Source organism: Vulpes lagopus, chromosome 2 (genome assembly GCF_018345385.1).
Source record: "Vulpes lagopus strain Blue_001 chromosome 2, ASM1834538v1, whole genome shotgun sequence".
Lineage (NCBI taxonomy): Eukaryota > Metazoa > Chordata > Mammalia > Carnivora > Canidae > Vulpes > Vulpes lagopus.
Window position 1 is genome coordinate 60,406,400 of NC_054825.1, and position 22,499 is coordinate 60,428,898.

A 22,499-nucleotide genomic window follows, 5' to 3' on the forward strand; every position below is an offset into this window, starting at 1 on the left:
TTATTGGGAAGAGACTGTCTACCCACCTGCTGTATGTTCCTGGATTAAGTCGTTAAGGATACAGAAGCCAAATGACTATTCTGAGTAATAGTAAATGCAGCATGTCTTTAAACAGCTTTTTTGATCTCTCTGGGTTTTCTTGTGTGCATATAGCTACTTTTCCTGCAGGAAAAGTTTAGCTAGAGTTGCTATATCAAATGTGTGGACTGTCTTTGCCTGTTATATCTAGGCTTTCATTAAATTCTGCAGAGACTTGGGGAATCCCTGGGTGGCTCAGCTGTTTGGCGCCTGCCTTTGGCCCGGGACGTGGTCCTGGAGTCCCAGGATCAAGTTCTGCGTCGGGCTCCTGGCATGGAGCCTGCTTCTCCCTTCTCCTGTGTCTCTGCTTCTCTCTCTCTCTCTCTCTCTCTCTCTCTCTCTATGTCTATCATAAATAAATAAATAATCTTTTAAAAAAATTCTGCAAAGACTTAACATAATAATCAAATGATAGTTATAAAGTGTCACACTTTTCTGGATTTTTTTTAAGATTGATTGATTGATTGATGAATGATAGAGAGAGAGAGAGGCGCAGAGACACAGGAGTGGGGAGAAGCAGGCTCCATGCCAGGAACCTGACGTGGGACTCGATGGCGGGTCTCCAGGATCGCGCCCTGGGCCAAAGGCAGGCACTAAACCGCTGAGCCACCCAGGGATCCCACTTTTCTGGATTTTGAACAAATTCAGCACCAGCAAGGCCCATATTCTCATCCTGGAAAAGAGAAAGCAGAGTGGTTACCCAGTTACATGACCAGTGTCTTTGCCTCCAGTATTTCTGGAAAGCCCATTTTCCTGCAGCCCATCCCGAGTCTATTTTTAATACTCTTTGATTTATATGGTTCTGATACTTAAGTTTGCACCAAGGACTATGATTTGAATACTTTTTCCTGTACTCTATCCCTCCCTGCCTTGCCTCTGTTTCTCTTCCTTCTCCTCCCTTTACCCCTCATTTTATTGAGCACTCATTGCCTAATGTGTACCAGGAAAAGTTCTAGACTTAGGAAACACATAAATAAGACAGCAGCTTTGTCTACAAGGTAAAGGATGGACCACTGGACCTTTAGTTATCTATATGAAAAAAAAAATCACACACAGAATCCAGGGAAACTCAGGTCACCAATATGAAAAGCAAACATTTATAAGACAATAAATCTCTCCCTCTTTTTTAAGTAGGCTCCACTCCAGGCATGGAGTCCAGCACTGGACTTGAACTCACAACCCTGAGATCAAGACCTGAGCTTTAAAATAAAAAAAAAAGACCTGAGCTGAGATCAAGAGTCAGACCTTTAACCAACTGAGCCACCCAGGTACCCTGGAAATAAGTATCTTTGTGATCTCATGAGAATATTTGAATATTAGTTAATATTAATTATTCATATCAATTAATTATCAATGAATATTAATAATGTTTAAAACAAGACACCAAAAGTGCTTTTTATGAAGGAAAATACTGATAAATTTGACTACATTAAGATAAAAGTGTTTTATAAAAGAACACCATAAGAAGAAAAACAAGCTGCAGATGAGAAAATATTTGAAGTTCAAATAATTGGCAAAGGATTAGCATTAAAGTATAAAGAGGACTCATTATATAAGAATAATAATAGCAAACAAAGTAGAAAAATGGGTAAAGGATATGAGTACGCAGGACACATAAGAAAGCTTAGTGGTTGATTAAAAAAAAGAAAGCTTAGTGGTTAATAAACGTGTAAGGATGTTAAACCTCACTAATAGAGTAATGCATATTAAAACAGTAAAGTAGTTTCACTCACATAACTTTGGCAAAAGTCTGTCATTACCAGATTTTAGAGAGGGTAAGGAAATTATTCTCATACAGATAATGGAGTATAGCAGTTTAGCAATATAAATAAATAGCAGTTTAGCAATAATTAGAAAGTTGAGGATTAACAATTCCCCGGCTAGATTTGTGTATGTGTCTGAGAAAAAGTGTTGCAGTGTGCATAGTATGATCTCTGTGCCAAATGTTTGTTGCAATATCGTGTGTTACAGTATAGAGCTAGAAACACCATAGGTGTCTTCAGTAGAAGAATGTATAAATAAAAAGTAGTTTGTTCAGACAATGAGATACTATGTGTATTAATTTTCCAGGACTGCTATAACTAATACCACAGAGTAGGTGGCTTAATACAGCAGGAATTTATTTTCTCAGAGTTCTGGAGCCCAGAAGTCTAAGATCAGGGTGTTAGCAGGGTTGATTCCTTCTGAGGGGTATGAGGACTGGCCAACCTTCTGCTCGTCTGTATCTTTGTAAACAAGTGATATGCCCTTAAAATTGTGTCCAAGCTGGTATATGCAACAGTGTGGAAGTTCCTTATCTGATTTAATAAAATGCTTGAAACACTGAAAAAAAAAAAAAAAAAAAAAAAAAAAAGGATCTTCCAGGTTGCTTTCCTTGGCTTGCAGATGGCTTTTTCCTTATGTCTCTTCACATCATCTTCCCCCCCCATGTGTGTCTCTATCTGCATTTCTCCATTTCATTAACACCGCTGTGGTATTTGAATTAGAGTTCACCGCATGAGTGATTGATTTACTTTAACTTTATTGCCTCTGTAGAGACCCTGTCCCCAAATAAGTTCATATTGTGAGGTACTGAGGATTGGTACATAATTCAGCCCATAACACTATGTAACAGTTACGAGGATAAACTAGAATGAATCAGAATAGATACACATTTTCTAAAGCCTGTTAATAAGTAAAAGAGTGGAAAATGCTAGAATAATACATCCATCATAACGCCATGTTTATAGTAAACAAAACTGCTTCATATTGTGCAGTGACATACATTAGTTCTCCCATGTATCCAACAGGAAATGTATTCCAGGACCCAAGTGGATACCTGAAACCATGGCTAGTTCCTATCTTTTTTCTTCTACATAAATTAGGTATAGTAAGAGATTAACAACAAACCAATAAAATAGAACAGTTATAACAAAGTATTATAATAAAAGATGAATATATTCTCTCTAAATATCTTACTGTACTCATTCTTCTTATGGTGATGTGAGGGTGTAAAATGCTTACATGATGAGATGAAGTGCAGTGAATGACATAGCCATCATGACATAGAGGTAGGCTACTGTTGACCTTCTGATCATACATTATACATCAGAAGGAAGACCACCTGCTTCTGGACCATGATTGACTTTGGGTAACTGAAACCATGGAAAGTGAAACCACAGGTTGGAGGGGGGACTATTATACTGAATTTGTAATAAATATATAAACATTCATAAGAACCGTAACCAACAAATATAGATAGTTGACACCATATAAACTATACTGCACCTCTTCTTGAAGAACTAGAGAAAATTTAAAAATTGCTAAAGAGCAGACCAGGAAGGAACAAGAGCAGAAAGCTGAAGGAGAAAGAATAAGTGTAGAAAACATTGAATGGAAACCCTCTCCTTAATCTCACAGGCCCATTCCAGTTTCAAGCCAATCTCAAAGTTAAAAGAAGGTGGGATGAAGGGGGCACTTGGGTGGCTCAATTGGTTAAGCCTCCAGCTCTTGATTTCAGGTCATGTCATGTTTTTAGGGTCCTGAGATAGAGCCCTGTGTTTGGCTATGTGCTCAGCATAGAGTCTGCTTGAGATTCTCTCCTTCTCCCCCTTCCCTCTCTCACACACACTCACTCTCTCTAAAAAATAAATAAAATCTTTTAAAAAGGTGGGATGATTATGTTTTCAAAAACTGCAAATGGATAGAGAAGATCAGAAGAAACACAAGATTTGTAAATGATAGGCTGTGATCTGAATTTCACAAAATGTTCATGGAGAAATATATTAAATAGTACAGTTTTACGTGCTTAATTAAAGACTAAAATGGGGATGCTTGGAAAGCTCAGTTGGTTGGGCCTCCCACTCTTGATCTCAGCTTGGGTCATGATCTCAGGGTCACAGGATTGAACCCTGTGTAGGGCTTTGAGCTTAGTGTGGAGCATGCTGGAGATTTTCTCTCTCCCTCTGCCCCTTACCCCTACTCATGTTCTCTAAATAAATAAATAAACAAACAAACAAACAAACAAATAAATAAATAAATAAATACTGTGAAATGTAAACGATTCAAAACAAAGCGTTTTGGGGTATAAATACAAACTTAATTGGCACTTTCTTGATTAGTATCAAAATGAAATTTTTTTAGTTTTATGATCAGTTTGTTTTTCATTAGGTAAAATTTATATAACCTAAAATCAACCACTTAAAGTACACAATTGACATTTAGTACATTTATAATGTTATGTAACCATCACCTGTATCTAGTTCCAAAATATTTCATCACTCCAAAATGAAAGTCCATATGCTTTAAGCAGTCCCAGTTTCCTGCCGCCTCAGCTCCTGGCAATCATCAGTCAGCTTTCTATCTCTATGGATGTAGCTACTCGGGATGTTTCATGTATGTGAAATTGCACAGTTCATGACCTTTTAAAATGTCTACCTTCTCTAACAAAATTTTCAAGATTCATCCATGTATGGGTCATGCTTTTTTGTGGCTGAGTGATACTCTATTATGTAAATGTACCTACTGCATTTTGTTTATTCACCCATTGATGGACCTTTGGATTGTTTCGACCTTTTGACTCATGAGAATAGTATATCTGTGAATATTTATGTGCACATTTTTGTTTTAGTGCCTATTTTCATTTCTTTGGTATATACCTAGAGTAGAATTTCTGGGTCATGTGATAATTCTGTGCTTTTTGAGGAAACACCAAATTGTTTTCTGCAGCAGGTACACTATCTTATATTCCTGTCAGTAGTGGACAATGATTCCAATTTCTGCATGTCCTCATCAACAGATCCCAGTTACGTTTAAGAAGATGTAGTAAGGGTATAAATAAATATTTCTGGGTGATGAGATTAATGGTAGTTTGCTTTAAAAAAAATTTTAACTTTCAACTTTTAGAGAATTAGCCACTACTGCTATGATTATTTTTAAAAATGTAAAATTTTGTTCTCATTTGAGCAAACTAAAAGTAAATGTTTCATATTCAGAATTATTTTATAGGAAGAGGAAGCTAAGAGTTTGACTTGTCCTGGCAAGGCTAGAATTTAAGAGCTTCTTACAGTTGATATATTACACTGTACTTCTCTTCAGATTTTCCAGGGTGAAGTCTAATATCTGGTATTCATAGATCACAATTCCTGCAAAGTGAGAATTTTGAATCAACTATATAGGAATTGTGAGTCACTCTGAGTTCAGACTCGGAGACTAAATAAATGTACAAATAGTATTGAACTTTGGATGGAGGCCAAACCTGTTATTGGAGAGATGAGTGGGAATCTCTTAGAATGATATTATCTGTAATAAATAGTTTATAAACAACTTATGGAAACTGGGGAAACAGAGTTTCTGAAATGTTTGTAGCAAGAAGTCTTTAAATGTTCTTTCAGGCATACTGTTATTCACGATGTATTATATTCTATTATATTTGGCCCATGACTGCTAATTTATTTGTTGTATCATATTTAAGTCTGAAGAAAGGGAAATATTACATGATTATTTTGTGAGCATTTCTGTGAGTTAAGTAGGCTTAGACTAAGTGTTTTTTCTTTCTTTTTTTTAACACGTACTTCCTAAAATTACTGTCTCCTTGGTATAACCCCACTAGGTAAGACAGTTTTCCCCAGCTTCACTCTGTAAATAGATATAGGGAACACAAAATATGCTTTCTCAAACTATATCTCTCTTCATTAAATTACTATGTGCTCTCCTTGCTGATATGTTTTCCTCTTTCCCTACTCCATAGGTCTGGAATTAAGGTTTTTACTTCTTAACATTGTGTTGATCTGACTTGACATTCAAAGCCTGAACTGAAAGATATGGAAGATGATTAGCATGTTTCATAAGCTTAGTAGTTACAATACCCCAGCAAAATTATGATAACCGATATTTTGTTGTTTTTGTCTGGTACCAAATACCAGGTTGATACTATTTAATTATAATTTTTACAAAGCTAACAATTTTATTAAAAACCTGTGAGATGGGAAGTTTAATGCACTTGAAATTATCAACAATTAAGAAAATGTCAAAAAACGTGAGAAAATACTCATGTTAAAACATATTTGAACGTAAGTGACTTGCAGATAAAATTAACAAAATAGTTTTATTCAAAAATAGAAATGAGGGGATCCCTGAGTGGCTCTGCGGTTTAGTGCCACCTTCGGCCCAGGGTATGATCCTGGAGACCCAGGATCGAATCCCATATCAGGCTCCCTGCATGGAGCCTGCTTCTTCCTCTGCCTGTGCCTCAGCCTCTCTCTCTCTCTCTCTCTCTCTCTCTCTCTCTCTCTCTCTCTCTGTGTCTCTCATGAATAAATAAATAAAATCTTTTAAAAAATAAAAATGAACATTTAAACAATGAGATATTAAGTCAAATACTGTCTACCTTTTTAAAAATGTTCAAATGTGCATCAGTTGTTCATTATTAGAGTGGTGAATGTAGTTTTATTTCCTGCTGCTGAAAAATTTTCTCAAATTAGGTGGAGTAATGATAGAAAAAGGAATTATAATTCCAAATATATTCGTAGATAATAATCCTATTTCTTGTTTGATAAGTTTAGGATTTTTTAAAAAAATTTCTATATTTAATTTTCTTTTTAAGATTTTATTTATTTATTCATGAGAGACACAGAGAGAGAGAAGCAGAGACACAGGCAGAGGGAGAAGCAGGCTCCATGCAGGGAGCCCGATTATGGGACTTGATCCCAGGACTCCAGGATCACGCCCTGAGCTGAAAGCACACGCTCAACCACTGAGCCGCCTAGGTGTCCCTTTAATTTTCATTTTTGATCAAAGTCTTAGATGCTTATAGTTTAATGAGTTCAAAAAGGTCTTACAAGATTTGCTGAGAAGTTTTCCAACTACTAATTCATGGCCTCTCAGAGAGAAAGCCAAGAGAAATAAATACCTCCTATCTCCTTTTACTCTCATCTCCAGAATATATTGCTCTCTTATCTTAAGAGTGAGGCACAAAAGGCTAAGTAAGACGCTCTTTGCAGGTGGTTGGAGTTTCTGCTTTCTGATTCAGTAGGGGTGAGGTGGGACCCACAAGTTTGCATTTATAACTAGTCCCAGATGATACTAGTCCAAAAATTATATCTTAAGAACCACTTCATTAGGGAGTGCTCTTGAGATTCCCATCTATGGAAAGAACGGAAGAATGCACAGGGAAAGTTAGGGTGCAGTGCTAAAGAGTTCTGAATCTGTAATGACCTCAGAGTTGTCCCAAGTTGTAACAAGGATCTGGGCCTTTATACTCCCATGTTGATCAGCCTCTTGGTGTGAGCTGTCCCTGGAAGGAGATAGGACCTTGGGGAGTGAAGTTTTCTTCAGTGTAGGCAACCCCCAAAGTGGGCTGACAACTGAAGTCTTTCTGCTGAAAGCACTACTAGCAGCTGAAGGACAAAATTCTTTCCTGAAAGGGGGAAATAGGGCAGTGTATTAAAGAGTTCATACATGTTCCTTCCAAGCCATCCGTAATCCTCATCCCAAGATGTCCACTTTTTCTAATTTTGGTTTTACCACAAGATTAATTTTGCCTATGCTAGAGTTTTATATAAATGGAATTGTACAGAGTGTACTTTTCTGGGTGGTGTCTTTGGCTCACTAGAATATCTACTAGATTCATCCATGTATTTCTAAGTATCATAAGTTTTTTATTTAATTGCTGAGTACTATTCTTTTTTTTTGTAATAATAAATTTATTTTTTATTGGTGTTCAGTTTGCCAACATACAGAATAACACCCAGTGCTCATCCCGTTAAGAGCCCCCCTCAGTGCCCGCCACCCAGTCACCCCCACCCCCCTCCCTCCTCCCCTTCCACCACCCCTAGTTCATTTCCCAGAGTTAGGAGTCTTCCATGTTCTGTCTCCCTTTCTGATATTTCCTACCCATTTCTTCTCCCTTCCCGTCTATTCCCTTTCACTATTATTTATACTGAGTGCTATTCTTATATTGACTGCCATTTGGATTGTTTTCAGTTTAGCATTATTATGACTAAAGATTCTGTGAACATTATGTACAAGTTTGTTTTGTGGATATACAGTTTCATCTCTTTTAAATAAATACTAAGAGTAGAAATGCTGCAGTAAAAGATAGATTTATATTTAACTACTAAATTTTTCTGAAGTGGTTTTACCTTTAACATTTCCAGCAGAAATAAATGTATGATAGTTGCAGTTGCTCCAGACTTGTTTTTTTCAGTGTTTTTAATTTTAGCCATCCTAGTGAGTATATATGTCATTATGATTTTGACTTGCATTTCCTTGATGATTAGTGATGTTGAACATCCTTTCATTTGCTTTTGGACATTTGTATATTCCTTTTTTTTTTTTTGGTGAACTATCTATTCTAGTTGTTTGCTTATTTATTAATTGACTTTACTGTTGAGCTGTAGGAATCCATTACATATTCTGAGCATGAGTCTTTTGTTAGGTATATGTTTTGCAAGTATTTTCAGTTGGTGGCTTATTTATTTTATTAATTGATGTTTGTTGATGAATACAGTTCATTTTCATTTTGATGGAATCTATTTTTTTTTTTTTTTGGAATCTATTTTTTAAAATGGTTATTGCATTCCAAGACATCTTTATATATTTTCAGGTTATAATAGTCTATGATTTCTTGTAGGCACTTTATAGTTTAAGTTTTTATAGTTAATTTTAAGATCCAACTCAAAGTTAAATGTAGAATGAGTTATGTTCATTAGTTTATAGATATATCCAGTTATTCCATCAGCCTTTGTTGAAAGGATTTTTTTTATCACTTGAATTGCTTAGTACTTCTGTTGCAAATCAATTGACTGTATAGAAGTCAGCTATCATTCATATCACTTATTTGTTGCATGTTAACTTTACTCTGGCTGCCTTCAAAATTTGCTTTTCATCTTCATGTTTTCATCTCTTTGTGTTGTGCCCTTTTGTGGTTTTCTTCATAATTGTCCTGCTTGGAATTTAACAAGCTCAGATATGTAAGTTTGTGTTTTTCACACAATTTGGGGAATTTAGGTCATTTATCAGGTTTTTTTTTTTGTCTCGTTATCTCTCCAACTGTATGTAGTTAGACCACTTGGTGATGTACTACAGATCACTGACAGATCTCTGAAATTCTATTTAATATGTTGAAAATCTTTTTCTTTCTCCCTTAAATTCAATAAGATGTATTGATTTATTTTCCAGTTTAGTGACCTCTTTTCTGCTGTATCTTATCTCCTGTTAAGATAATCCAATGAATTTTTCATTTTATTTTATTTTTTATTTTATTTTTTTTATTTGAATTTTTCATTTTAGATGTATTTTTTAGGTTAGAATTTCCATTTGGTTGTTTTTCATAACTACTTTTTCTCAGCTTAGGTTCTCCCCTGCCATGTATACATTTCTTATGGCCATATTTTCCTTTAAATACTTGAACATACTTGCTTAGAAATCCTTCTGCTAATTCTGACATATGGATCATTCAGGATTTGGGTTCTGTGAGCCGCTTTTTTATCTTGACTCCAGGTCTCTCTTTCCTGTTTCTTCTCTCTGGTAAACTTTGCTTGTATAACAGGCAGTGTGGGTGATAAATTGTTGTAGGCTATGGATTCTGTTATTTTTCTCTGAGTGTTGTGTGGTTTTTGTTTTGAGGGTTTTTTTTTTTTTTTTTTTTTTTTTTCCTGTTAGACTGTAACATGCCTGGATTCAAACTCCAGTACTGTTAGTCCTGTAATAGGCAGCAGCAAGAAGACTCAACTCAGATCTTTCCACTTTTTCCAGCTGTTGCCTTTTTCTGGAAGCCTTGAAGTCTTTACCAGAGAAAGGTTATTCAAACATTTGGGCATGGTTTATACAGAAATTTTGTGACACCTTCATTTCTGGGATTTCATCTTTCATGTTGCAGTGGCTCTGGCAGCCCCGGCATTATCTCTTCCCCCTCAGCTGGCAAGACAAAAGATTTCAGCTTTATTCTTCAGTGATCATTATTGCCTGGGTGGATAAGTGCCCTCAGGAAGTAGCCTTATAACTACAAGTCCTACCCAGTGCAGTTCCCTTCTTTTAAGGATGTCTTCCCTCCAGTTGCTGTCTGCTTGTGGTCACTCTTTAATTTTGATGTCTGTTTTCATATTTTCTCCACAAGGTATCATTGTTATATGTAGGAAGTTATTTTGTCATTATCTGAAGCAGGACATCAGGATATTGAAGCATTATTTTTTTTTAATCAAGTCAATCAAAACTTTGAATATTCAGGAATATCGTAGAAAATTATAAAATGCCCACTAAACGGAATATTACAATACATATATTAAAACTTTGAAACAAAAAATTGGATACAGAACAGGGATGTCTGCTGTCACTGTAACTCTTCACTATTAGACTAGAGATTTTAGACAAAGTACTTAGATACAAAAGGAGGAGAAAAGAAAGCATAAAGACAAAAAAGGAAGAAAAATATTTTTAAGACAGTTGCTGGTTATAAGGTCAGCATAGAAAACTAATAGTTTTTGTGAACATCACCATGTACATTAGCAAGAACCAATTAGAAAACATAATTTTGAAAGATATAGAGAGGGGCACCTGGGAAGCCAGGTGGTTGGGCGTCTGCCTTTGGCTCAGGTCATGATCTCTGGGTCCTGAGATGGAGCTGGCTTCTCCTTCTCCCTCTGCCTGCCCCTCCCCCTGCTTGTGCTCTCTCTCATTCTCTCTGTCAAAATAAGTAGTCTTCAAAATAAATTAATAAATAATATAGAGAAAATTTAAAAATGGACAAAAATCAAATTATAAATCAATTCCCTAACTTCAATCTATAACATCAGTACAGCTCAGTATAAATCTTAGCAAGAATGTTGTGAAATTGGAAAAACCAAAAAATACTGGAATATTTAAGGCTCAAGAATTAGGAAACTGGGCAGCCCAGGTGGCTCAGTAGTTTAGTGCCGCCTTCAGCCTAGGGCCTGATCCTGGAGACCCAGGATCAAGTCCCACATCAGGCTCCCTGCGTGGAGCTTGCTTCTCCCTCTGCCTGGGTCTCTGCCTCTCCCCCCCGCCCGCCCCCTGTCTCTCATGAATAAATAAATAAAATCTTAAAAAAAAATTAGGAAACTGTTCAGAAAATGGTCAAGGAAGGTCAGGTAATCAAACTATTAGACCTAATTTTTAAGTCACTGATAAATTTAGAGTGATAACTCAAAAGATAGACACATAGATTAATAATGAAATGGAAAAAAAAGGTCAAAAATAGATTCAAGTATACATGAACACTTGGCATAATAAAATAGGGAACAGTTGGCCTACCAGGAAGAAAATGTGTATTACACTATACCATGCATAAGAATAAATTCTAGGGATCCCTGGATGGCGCAGCGGTTTGGCGCCTGCCTTTGGCCCAGGGCGCGATCCTGGAGACCCGGGATCGAATCCCACATCAGGCTCCCGGTGCATGGAGCCTGCTTCTCCCTCCGCCTGTGTCTCTGCCTCTCTCTCTCTCTCTCTCTCTCTCTCTCTCTCTGTGACTATCAAATAAATAAAAAATTTAAAAAAAAAAAGAATAAATTCTAATTTGAATAAAGATCAAAATTGAAAAAGCTGACTTCAAAAGGATTAGAATGAAATATGTCCTTATAACTTTAGCTAGATAGGATATCTTAAGATAAAGAAAACACAGATCATAGAGGAAAAAATAAATAAATTTGACTAAATCAAAAATTTTAACTTTAGTAAGATATCATTAAAATATATTTTTAACAAAGTATATGTAACAGGATTCGTGTCTAAAATGTATAAAGAACTGCTACAACTTAATAAGAAAAAGCCAGCTCTACTTAAAAATGAGCAAAGACTATGAACCAGCAATTTACAGAGGAGAAAATCTACATGGCCAGTATGCAGATGAAAAAGTATTGCTACAAATTGAGAAAAATGACAAATTTTAAAGATTTGTATCTATTAAGATTCTATTTAATATATGTATTCTATTTTATGTATTAATGGCAAGTATTTATACAAAGTAATAGGAAAATAGAGACTATCATATAATACTGATGGAAGTATAAATGGATATAACTGCTTGGGAGAAGAATTTAGTAATATATCATACAACTGAGAAGGTATACCCATGAGCCCCTGAAAATTAATTTTTGAATTTATAACCGAGATTTTCACACGTGTACACAGTAGACCTGTACGAAGTTTGTTACAGCATTGTTTGTAGAAAAACTGGAAAGTATATAATTGTCTTTCATAAAGAAATAGATGAATAAATTTGATATATTCATCCAGTGGAATACTTTTCAGGAACAAAAATGAATGAACTTCATTAAAGTGTAGATCTCAAAAATAATGTTGAATGAAAAAAGACAATTGCTGCATATATATAATGTAAAGGCATTTATATAAACATGTAACATTTTCTTGGAACAACAGTGTATGTTGCTTGTAGATATTGGTACATCTGATACAAGTATTGAAATATCAACTGGGAAGGTTACACATCAAATTAACAATAGTTGTCTTTGGGAAGGTTAGTGAGGTATCGTATGAAACTGGACAGAAGACAAGGGGACTTAAACTTAATCTATATCCTTGTATTATGCTTGCATGCTTAAGTATAAAGTAAAAGTAATCAAAAGGCTAGATCAAATAATTGCCAAAGTTCATATCTAGCTTAGAAGCAGTTCATTTTACTTTTTAAGTTTATTCTTTGAAAGGCTGTCTTTTACACATACTTTTTAGAGATTTATCAAGTTGTTTGTGGTAAGAAAACAGTCCAAACCTTCAGATATTCCACAGAGCATGTTTCTGATAGAAAAAGATTGTATTTAGAATTAGTGTTTAAAAGATAATCACATTTTCAATTTCATACTAATTTCTCTAAAGAAAACCTTTTTTTAAGTGGTCCCAGTTTTTCCAAAGAGTTGTCTTCATATGGGGGACTGAATGTTGTCTTGTTTTGTTTTTTGTCATTTATTCATTCAACAGATTTTATTGAACACCTGACATGTGCCAGATGATAATATAGCAGTGAGCAAAACAGACAAAGCCTGTTTTCATGGAGTTTAAATTCTAGTCAAGGAAGATAGCTGGTAAACAAATAAATTAATAAAAATATAAAATTACTGGTGGTAAGTGCAGTAATGAAAAGTAAAGCAAAGCAAGAAAGATAGACAGTAATGGAGAATATTTTATATGGGAAGGTCGGTAAGAACTATCTGTAAAAGATAACATCTAACAAAGTCGTGAAGAAAATGAACAGATTAATTATATGGAGAAGAATCGTAGAGGCTGACAGAAAAAGCCAGTACAAAGGCTAGTGTTGCCAGGAGTGGAATGAATGAGGAACAGGGGAACAATAGGAGATGAAAATGGAAAAAAAAGCAGAAGGCTGGATGGGTCATGCACGGCTTTTTTGGCCATGGCCAAGACTGGAGCAAAGGACTAATGTGGTTTGGACAGAAGAATCACTCTGGCTACTTTGTTGAGAATAGCCCACAGAGTTGGGGTGTGTGTGGAGGGGGGGAGTGTTGGGGATAGAAGCAGGGAGATCAGTTAAGTTTCTGTAACACCGTAGACAGGAAATAGTGGTTTAGAAGAAGGTGGTGAACAGTGGTTGGATTCTTGTTGCGTTCCTTTTTAGGAGCAATCCTTAATCAATAGAATACTCTTGTATCTCAGGGAAACTGTGGGAGTTATTAAGAAGAGAAAAACATAGCACACTTCAGCTGCTAACGAGTTATAAACTATATACATGATCCCAGAAGATGTAAGAAATGTCTAAAAAGTCTTCTGCAGGATTATGGGAAGAGGATTTCATTTCCTCTTAAGTGGAAGTATCATTTGCTTTTCTTGTTTTTTGAGTCATTCTGATTTTGCAGTTGAACTTAATCTGGTTATATTTTGTTCTTTAAAAAGTGAAATTTAAAGTCTATGTACAAATGAGAAGTTTTGTGGTTATTGATTGTATTAGCTGACATGAGGTTTAAATGTTGATTTTTTTACCTTATAGAGTAGCTATATAGCTATATACAGAGGCAAATAACCAATTTTACATTTATTTGACTCTAGAATCTTTTATGAAGGATAATTTGGTTTGTAACATCTTTTAAGATACAAACCATCTCTGAACTTATACATGACTTCATTGCATTTATACTTTAAAGTTTTAAAGCAAAATCCAGATGACAGTTAAATTATTTTATGCTGGCTTCATTTGTATTCTGTACTAATAGTTCACTTATTCAGTAATTCATTTAAATTGGTATATAGTGGCTTTTGGGGGTTATTTATTTCTATATGTATTCTCCCCTTCTAATTTATTACTATATTAACTAATCTTTGTTATTCCTTTTGTATCTAGGGATTCTTTTCCCTAGCTTGTGTTTGTGTGTGTGTGTGTGTGTGTGTGTGTGTGCACAAACATGTGGGTGTATGTATTTGACAGACAGGGAGAAGAGAATCTACTTTATGGCATATTGTTATTAGAGATATATTATTTATATTAAAGATATATTATTAAAGATAATCTTACACCATTATGACTTTTAAATGCTAAACAAATCATTTCCCAGAGTGGCAGGCATACACAGTAAAAATTGTAATTTATTATAAACTCTGTGCCCTATTTCTTTGTATAACAATACATATCTGCATTTTTACATATCTCTATAAACTTGTTTATTCAAAGCATCTGTTAAAATGATACAGTGTAAAAACTATAGATTGACTGTAGCTATGAACTCAGAAGATATTCTGATCATGCTTTAGGACTATATTTAGTACAGTGAATGGGAAATAAATGTTTTGCTTTGTAAAAAATGCAGTTTTAGGTTATGATGTCTAATCTTAAAAGAATTTTACTATTTTAAATATTTAATAAATTTTTCATTTTTATTAACCTAATTTTCTTTTTCTTTTAGCAAAACTGTACAATCTAAAGTGGACTGCATTTTGGTAAGTAAAATAACTAATCTTAAAGTTCTTTTGTAGTAAGGCTTTTACCACTATATAAAATGTATTATTCTTGAGTAGATGTACCTCAGTTTTAGTGAATAAAATTTGATACTGAATTATAAGCCTAGGGGTTAAGCTGTCTAGATACTTTCCTGTATTTTATCAATAATGAAATCACACTCTGAAATTATTGCATGTTTTTGAAATTTACTGGCATTTTCTAAAGATCACTCACATTTAATAAAGTTATTTTTCTGTTATGATAATTCTAAGAATTTGTTTAAAGAAAAGATGTTTAATGGATTAGTTTTGTTGATAGCGTTTTTCATATTTATGTTGCTAGACTTTAGGAATCAAAACCACAATAATAGTCCTAATTTGTGTTGTACTTAATAGAACTCTTAAAAATGTATTTAAATGAGAGCTTCTTAAAATGCTTCATGGATTGGTTTTTGTTGGTATATTTTTCATGTTTGGTTTGATGCCCTTAAGAAGTTAAAACCACAATAATAGTTTAAATTTAGATTGTATTTGTAGTTCCTTAGCTCTTCTCTTAAATATGTGAGGGGTGAAACATGAAACAACTGGGACTACTAGAATAGTAGTGACTTCTTTTAAAATCTCTACTAATGGAATACTCCCTAAACTCTAGAACATTCGGTGACTCTGCACTGTTAGATTCCCCAAAGTGTTCTTGGAGTTAGTTCTCTCTTCAGTTGTTTATGACATCAGAACTTTCTTATTCAGTTTTGGGTCTTCCCTATAAGCTAACTTTTTTGTGGGGGAGGGTGGATCTCTAGTGTCTGGAGCTAAAATAGTAGTATCTTACTAGCTTATGAAATTATTGCTATGTTATGATATTATTAGCTTCTAGATAGGTGAATAAATAACAGTAGTTCATAGGGTGGTGAGTGGGGTAACTTTAGAATGGGTAATTAGGAAAAGCCTCTTTGAGAAAGTGGCATTTGAAGGGAAAATTGAATAATAGGAACTCAGCCTTGTGTGATGATTTCCCTGTGACATGTCCTAGGCAGACGGAAGAGTGAATACAAAGATTCAGAAGTAGAAATGAGTTGGGAATATTTACAGAATACAAAGAACACAGTTTCCTGGAACTTATAGAGAAGGGAGAGTATAATAGGAGAAAAGTTCAGGTAGGGATAAGTTTTTATAGGGTATATTTAGCCATGGCAAATAGTACGGATTTCATTCTAAGCACATGGAGAGCCAATTAAAAAGTTTTGAGTAGAATAGTTTGAAACCCTTGTTTTTAATACTCTAGTGGTTGTTGGAAAATGAGCTTGTCAGGGTTAGTGTAAGTAGGAAAACCATTTAGGGTATGCAGAAGTCCAAATGAAAATTCAAGGCTCTTGCTTACGTTATGGCAGTGGAAGATCGAAAAAAGTTGATGGATTCAAGGTTTATTTTGGATATAAAGCCAGTAGGAGAAACAGAGGAATCAAAGATAAATCCTTTTGATCTAGAAGATTTCCTTTAGTATTTCTTTTTTTTTTTCTTTAGTATTTCTTGTAAAACAGGTTTGCTTATAATGAATTTTCTTGGTCTTTATCTGTGAATGTCTTTATTTGCCTTCAGTTTTGAAGGATAGTTTTGTTGGAAATAAAAGTCTTGATCAACAGGACTTTTTTCTTTCATCCCTGAGTATATTCTTCTGTTGTGCTTAGCCTTCATTGTTTCTGATGAGTAGTGAGTAATTTATCATGTTTTCATGAGTATGATGAGTTGTTTTTCTCCAGTTGATAACAAGATTTGTTGAAATTCATTCACTTGCTTGTTTGCTGACCCCCTTATTCTGCTTTCAGCACTTTGACTATTATATGTATAGGTATGGATCACTTTGTGTTTATCCTACTTGGGATTTGCTAAGCTCACATGTGTAGATGATTCTGGTTGGGGAAGTTCTTAGCTGTTACTTCTTTAAATATTTTTCTGTCCTTTGGGTTCCCTTTTCCTTCCAAAGCTTCCAATACATGTATGTTGGAAAGTAATGTTATCCCTCCAGTCTCTGAAGCTTTGTTCATTTTTTCTCTGATTTTCTTTCTCTCTGTTCTAGTTTCTATGTCTTTATTAAGATTCTCTGTATTTGATTCATTATCATCATGTTTTCCTGTGTATGTTTAAACACAAGTAGCCTCATCCTGGCAGTACTCCAGTCCAAACCATATGGGATAGGTTGTGGGAGCAGCCCATGGCAAGAGTGATATAGATTTTCAGCAGTGAATGTCTAAAGTTCGGTTTTTTATGACCAAACATTTCTTAACATGTCATTTGCCATTAGTTTCCAAAGCCCTAAAATAGTTCTTTTTGATCACTTTATAACATTATATAGTTACTTCAATGGAAAGATTTGCTGACCTATTCATTTCATCTTTTCTAGATATCTCAACCTTCTCAAAAAGATTTTGTCATGTGTTTTGTAAAAGTTTTATGATTTTAGCTTTTTTTCTATTAGATCTGTCAACCATTTTGACTTAAATTTATGTTTTGTCTGAGGTAAACTGCAGTGTTTATCTTTTACCATATGATTGGATAATCCAGTTATCCCAGCACTATTTATTGAAAAGCTCACCCTTTCCCAATCACCTCTTATATCAAAAATCATTGTGTGTGTCTCTCTCTGTACTCTCTTTTCCTATCAACTGCTATATCTCTACTTATTTTTTTTTTTAAAGGATATTGTTTTTTTTTTTTTTTTAATTTTTTATTTATTTACGATAGTCACAGAGAGAGAGAGAGAGGCAGAGACACAGGCGGAGGGAGAAGCAAGCTCCATGCACCGGGAGCCTGATGTGGGATTCGATCCCGGGTCTCCAGGATCGCGCCCTGGGCCAAAGGCAGGCGCCAAACCGCTGCGCCACCCAGGGATCCCTATATCTCTACTTATGACATCACCACACTGTCTTGTTTATGGTAGCTTTGTAGAAAGTCTTGAATCAAATTATGTAATGGTTCAAATTAATTTTAGCATTTCCAAACAGATTTTAGAAAAAGTTTGTCAATATCTATCGCCCCCTCCCCCCCCAAAAAAAAACCCAAGTCTACTGGAATTTTTGATTTGGATTGCAATGAATTTATAGATCAGTTTGGAATCAGTTGACATCTTAATGACAAATCTTTTAATCCATGAGCATGGTATAGCTCCATATTAGTTAGTTGGGTCTTCCATAATTTTTCTTAACAGTGTTTTGTAGTTTTCTTTATATAGGCTTTATATATATTTTGCTTAAATTGTCCTAAATATTTTAATACTTTGGATGCTCTTATGAATGGCATTTTAAAATATTTGCTATACAGTGGGCTTTTTTGCTAATATTTGTATTGATCTTGTAGTCTGCAGACATATTATGTTTATAATATTATATCTAGAAGCTTATATGTAGTCTTTTGGATTGTATACCTGATAATCATATTGTCCATAAATAAAATTTGATTCCGTTTCATTTTAAACATCTACTTTATTTTAGTTACCTTATTGCGCTGCTAGGACCTCTAGAACAATGTTGAATAGAAATGGTAAGAGTGAAAAAAAAAAAAAAAAGAAATGATAAGAGTGAATTCACTTTCCTTATTCCCAGTCTTAGAGGAAAGACTGGGAATTCCTTTATTCACTTTATAGTGTGATGGTAATATTACTTTTTTCTTGGATGCTGTTTTCAAGCTGAGAATGTTCACTCTGTTTTTGTTTTCCTAAGAGGCTTTCTATCAATTACATGTTGTATTTTATCAAATGATTTTTCTGTTCCCATCGAAATGATCACATGATAATTCTCCTTTATTCTATTAACATGGTGAATGGCACTGATTGATTTTTGTAAGTGGAAACAAACCTTGTATTTCTGTGATAAATTCTACATGATGCATTATACTTTATGTGTTGCATGGTATTTTTATATATTGCTACACTGGATTTGCTATTTGTTAAAGACTACTGTCTATGTTAATCAGGGCTTTGGATGTGCTATTTTCTTCTAAAATCTTTTTCTGTTTTTGGTATCTGAGTAATGTAGATTTCATATGAGTTTAGACAAGTACTCTTCTCTGTTTTCTGAAGGAATTTATTTTAAATTAATATTTCTTTAAGTGTTTCATTTACTAGTAAAACTGGGAAAGGTTTTAGTTACAAACTTAGTTTCTTTCATTATTGCAGGACTTTTCTGTTTCTTGATACAGTTTTAGTATTTTTGTCTTTGAAGGACTTTGTTCACCATTTCTACTATATTACTGAATTTGTTGGTGTAACATTGCTCATAATATTCCCCTCTCTAGAATCTGTAGCAGTTATCTCTGATTCTTGATAAGGGCCCTTTGTATCTTCTTTTTTCTTGATCGGTTTAGCTAGAGGTTTAATTTTTTACTGATCTTTTCATTTGAATCAAGTTCGGCTTTATTGGTTTTTCTTTATTATTTATCAGTTTTCCATTCTGTTTCTTTCTCATCTAGTAAGTATTATTTCTTTCCTTCTGCTTACCTTGGTTTTAATGTATTTATTTTTTAGCTCCTTAATATAGTGACTTGAAACTTCTTTTTTCTTTTCTACTGTATTTTTAATGCTATAAATTGTCCTTTAAGCACTAGTGTGGCTACATTCCATAAATTCTTGTGTAGCGTTTTCATTATTCAATTTTTTTCTTATTTTTCCATTCTGATACTATTCTTGACTTAGATATATCTTTTTTTTTTTTTTAAGATTTTATTTATTTATTCATGAGAGACACAGAGAGAGAGAGAGAGAGCGAGAGAGAGTCAGAGACATAGGAAGAGGGAGAAGCAGGCTCCACGCAGGGAGCCTGACCTGGGACTTGATCCCGGGTCTCCAGGATCAGGCCCTGGGCTGAAGGTGCCACTAAACCACTGAGCCACCCGGGCTGCCCTGACTTAGATATATCTTGATCAGTTCCCAAATAGTTGAGTATTTATTAACAATTTATAAACAGTAGTTTGCTGTGTGGCTCAGTTGATTAAGTATCTGCCTTCAGTTCAGGTCACGATCTCAGGGGATTGAGCTCCACATCAGCTTTCCTGCTCAGGGGAGGAGTCTGCTTCTCCCTCTTCCTCTGTCCCCTTTCTTCTCTTTCCCCCTACCCCCCCCCCCCATTCCTACTCTCTCTCTTTCAAATAAATAAATAAAGTCTTTAAAAAAAAAAAAAGAACTTGTTTACTGTGTATCTTAGTCAAAGTTTCATATATACTTGGAAAGAATGTATATTCAACTATCATTGAATGGAATGTTCTTTATCTAACAATTAGGTCCAGTTGGTTATTGTTTTTAAGACATATTTACCCTCTTCCCTCCCTTATTTCAGTTACAAAGAGGGATGCTAAAATGTCTCTCACGATTGTTAATTTTTTTTCTCTCTGATCCTGTCTCGTTTTGCTTCATGTATTAAAAATGTTATGTGCATATATGTAGGATTCTTTTGTCTTTTTGTGAATTGGTTCTTTTATTATTATGCTATTTCCATTTTTATTTCTGGTAATATTTTGCTTTGAAGTCTGTGCTTTGCCTTATATTATCATAGCCCCTCCATCTTATAATTAGTGTTTGCTTGTATGACATATCTTTTTCCATTCTTTTACTTTTAAACATTCTAGGTCTTTATAGTTAAAGTGTTTGGTTGCTGATGATGTCATCATATACTTGTATCTTTATCATCTAGTCTGACAAGCCTTTCTTATTACTTACTTATAATGGCTGCGTATACACATTATTTTGCAATTTATTTTCTTGTAGGTCTGCTGTTAATTCTCTTAGTTTATCTGAAAAAAAATGTCTTTTATTGCCCTTCATTTCAAAGGGCATTTTTACTGGATATAGAATTCTAGATTTTCTTTCAGCATTTTAGCAATGGTGATCCATTTTCTTCTGGCTTGCATAGTTTCCTTTGGGAAGTTTATTGTTACTCTTGTTTGTTTGTATGTAATACATTCTTTCTTTTTCATTCTTTGACTTCTTATAGGATTATTTTTGAGTGGTTTTCTGCAGTGCTATTATAATAGCCTTAGTATGGTTTTCTTAGTTTTTGTCCTGCTTCTTTGAGCTCTTTGAGCTCTTTGCGCTTCTTACTGGTTTTCAAAAAAAATTCCTAGCCGTTTAAATACTCTTCATTTTCTCTTCCATCCTGGGACTCAAACCAGGTCACTAACGTCATATTTAGTTATTATTTTCTCTTTTTGCTTCATTTTGGATGGGTTATATTTCTTTATTATCACATTTCCTAATATTTTCCACTCATGTGCCTAATCTGCTGTAATTCCCACTGAGTGAACTATCTATTGTAGATCCAAATTTTTCAGGTCTTGAAATTCCACTTGGGTGTTTTGTTTTGTTGTCTATTGCTCTTCTCATTAAATCCTTGGGCATATTTATACTTGTTTTAAAGTCTTTGTTTGCTAATTATATTATCTCTGTTTTATTTACTGATTTTTTCATTATTGCAATTATGGCTCATGCTTTTCTGCCTCGTGTTTATCTAGTTATTTTTAATTTAGTATTTATTTATTCATTTGTTTGTTTATAGTGTCTGGGTTTTGTTCTCTTCTTTTAAAGTGTATTAAAACTTATTTTGGCCTGCATCTAAGTTACTTACAGGATAGTTTGATCCTTTGCTGTGTTTAAGCTTTGCTGGGACAAGTCTAGGATGGCATTTACTTTTAGAATTTAGCTTTTATATTAAAATATTACTTCTGTAGTATCTGTATGCATTCCTTGGGCATTCACTGAGATCTCTCAATTCTATCTGATTAGAATTTGAACATGTCACAGCCAGGTATAGTTCCCTGATAGTTCTATGCTCAGCCTCTTGGAGTTTTTCTTGTACTTACACAGTTTAATATTCAGCAGTAAATTGCAAATCTACATAGTGATTTGTATAGATTTTAAAGACATTCCAGGGGATCCCTGGGTGGCTCAGCAGTTTAGCACCTGCCCTCGGCCCAGGGCATGATCCTGGAGTCCCGGGATCGAGTCCCACATCAGGCTTCCTGCATGGAGCCTGCTTATCCGTCTGCCTGTGTCTCTGTCTCTGTCTCTGTCTCTCTCTCTCTCTCTCTCTGTGTCTCTCATGAATAAATAAATAAAATCCTTAAAAAAAATTTAAAAAAAAAATAAAGATAAAGATATTCCATATCTTCTTTTTGGTACTTTGCCTTCTCAAACACTGATCTGTGTGTAACTTTAGCATATTAGTACTGCTATGCTCTGTTTGGGTTTCCCCTCCCTGTACCATGGTTTACAAGTTGCCTTCAGATGGAATCAAGTGTTCTCTATTCAATTTCTGAAAGCAGTTGTTGCATGTATTTTGTTCAGGCTTTTAGTTGGTGAAGCTGGAAGAGGTGTCAGGGACTCCCGTGTGGCCACATGCATAAATCTATTAATAGATATTTTAAAGATTCAGTAAAATGAATGTATAGGCCCCTTCAGTCCCCTTCATTTCCTAGTGAATTATTTTCCACTGTTCTCCACAAAAACTGCTTCTGACTTTTTAAACCAAATTTTCCAA

The 22,499-nt window shown here is 34.5% G+C and overlaps 1 protein-coding gene across 6 annotated transcripts in view; it reads left to right on the forward strand.

The window, feature by feature from the left end:
• Positions 1 to 22,499, forward strand: part of RFX7 (regulatory factor X7) — a 132,481-nt gene that overhangs the window by 41,328 nt on the left and 68,654 nt on the right. For all 6 annotated transcript variants that reach the window (XM_041742426.1, XM_041742420.1, XM_041742434.1 and 3 more), the window contains exon 3: positions 14,946 to 14,979. In XM_041742426.1, coding sequence (XP_041598360.1) covers positions 14,946 to 14,979 — 34 coding nt within the window. The remainder of the gene's footprint in view (positions 1 to 14,945; positions 14,980 to 22,499) is intronic.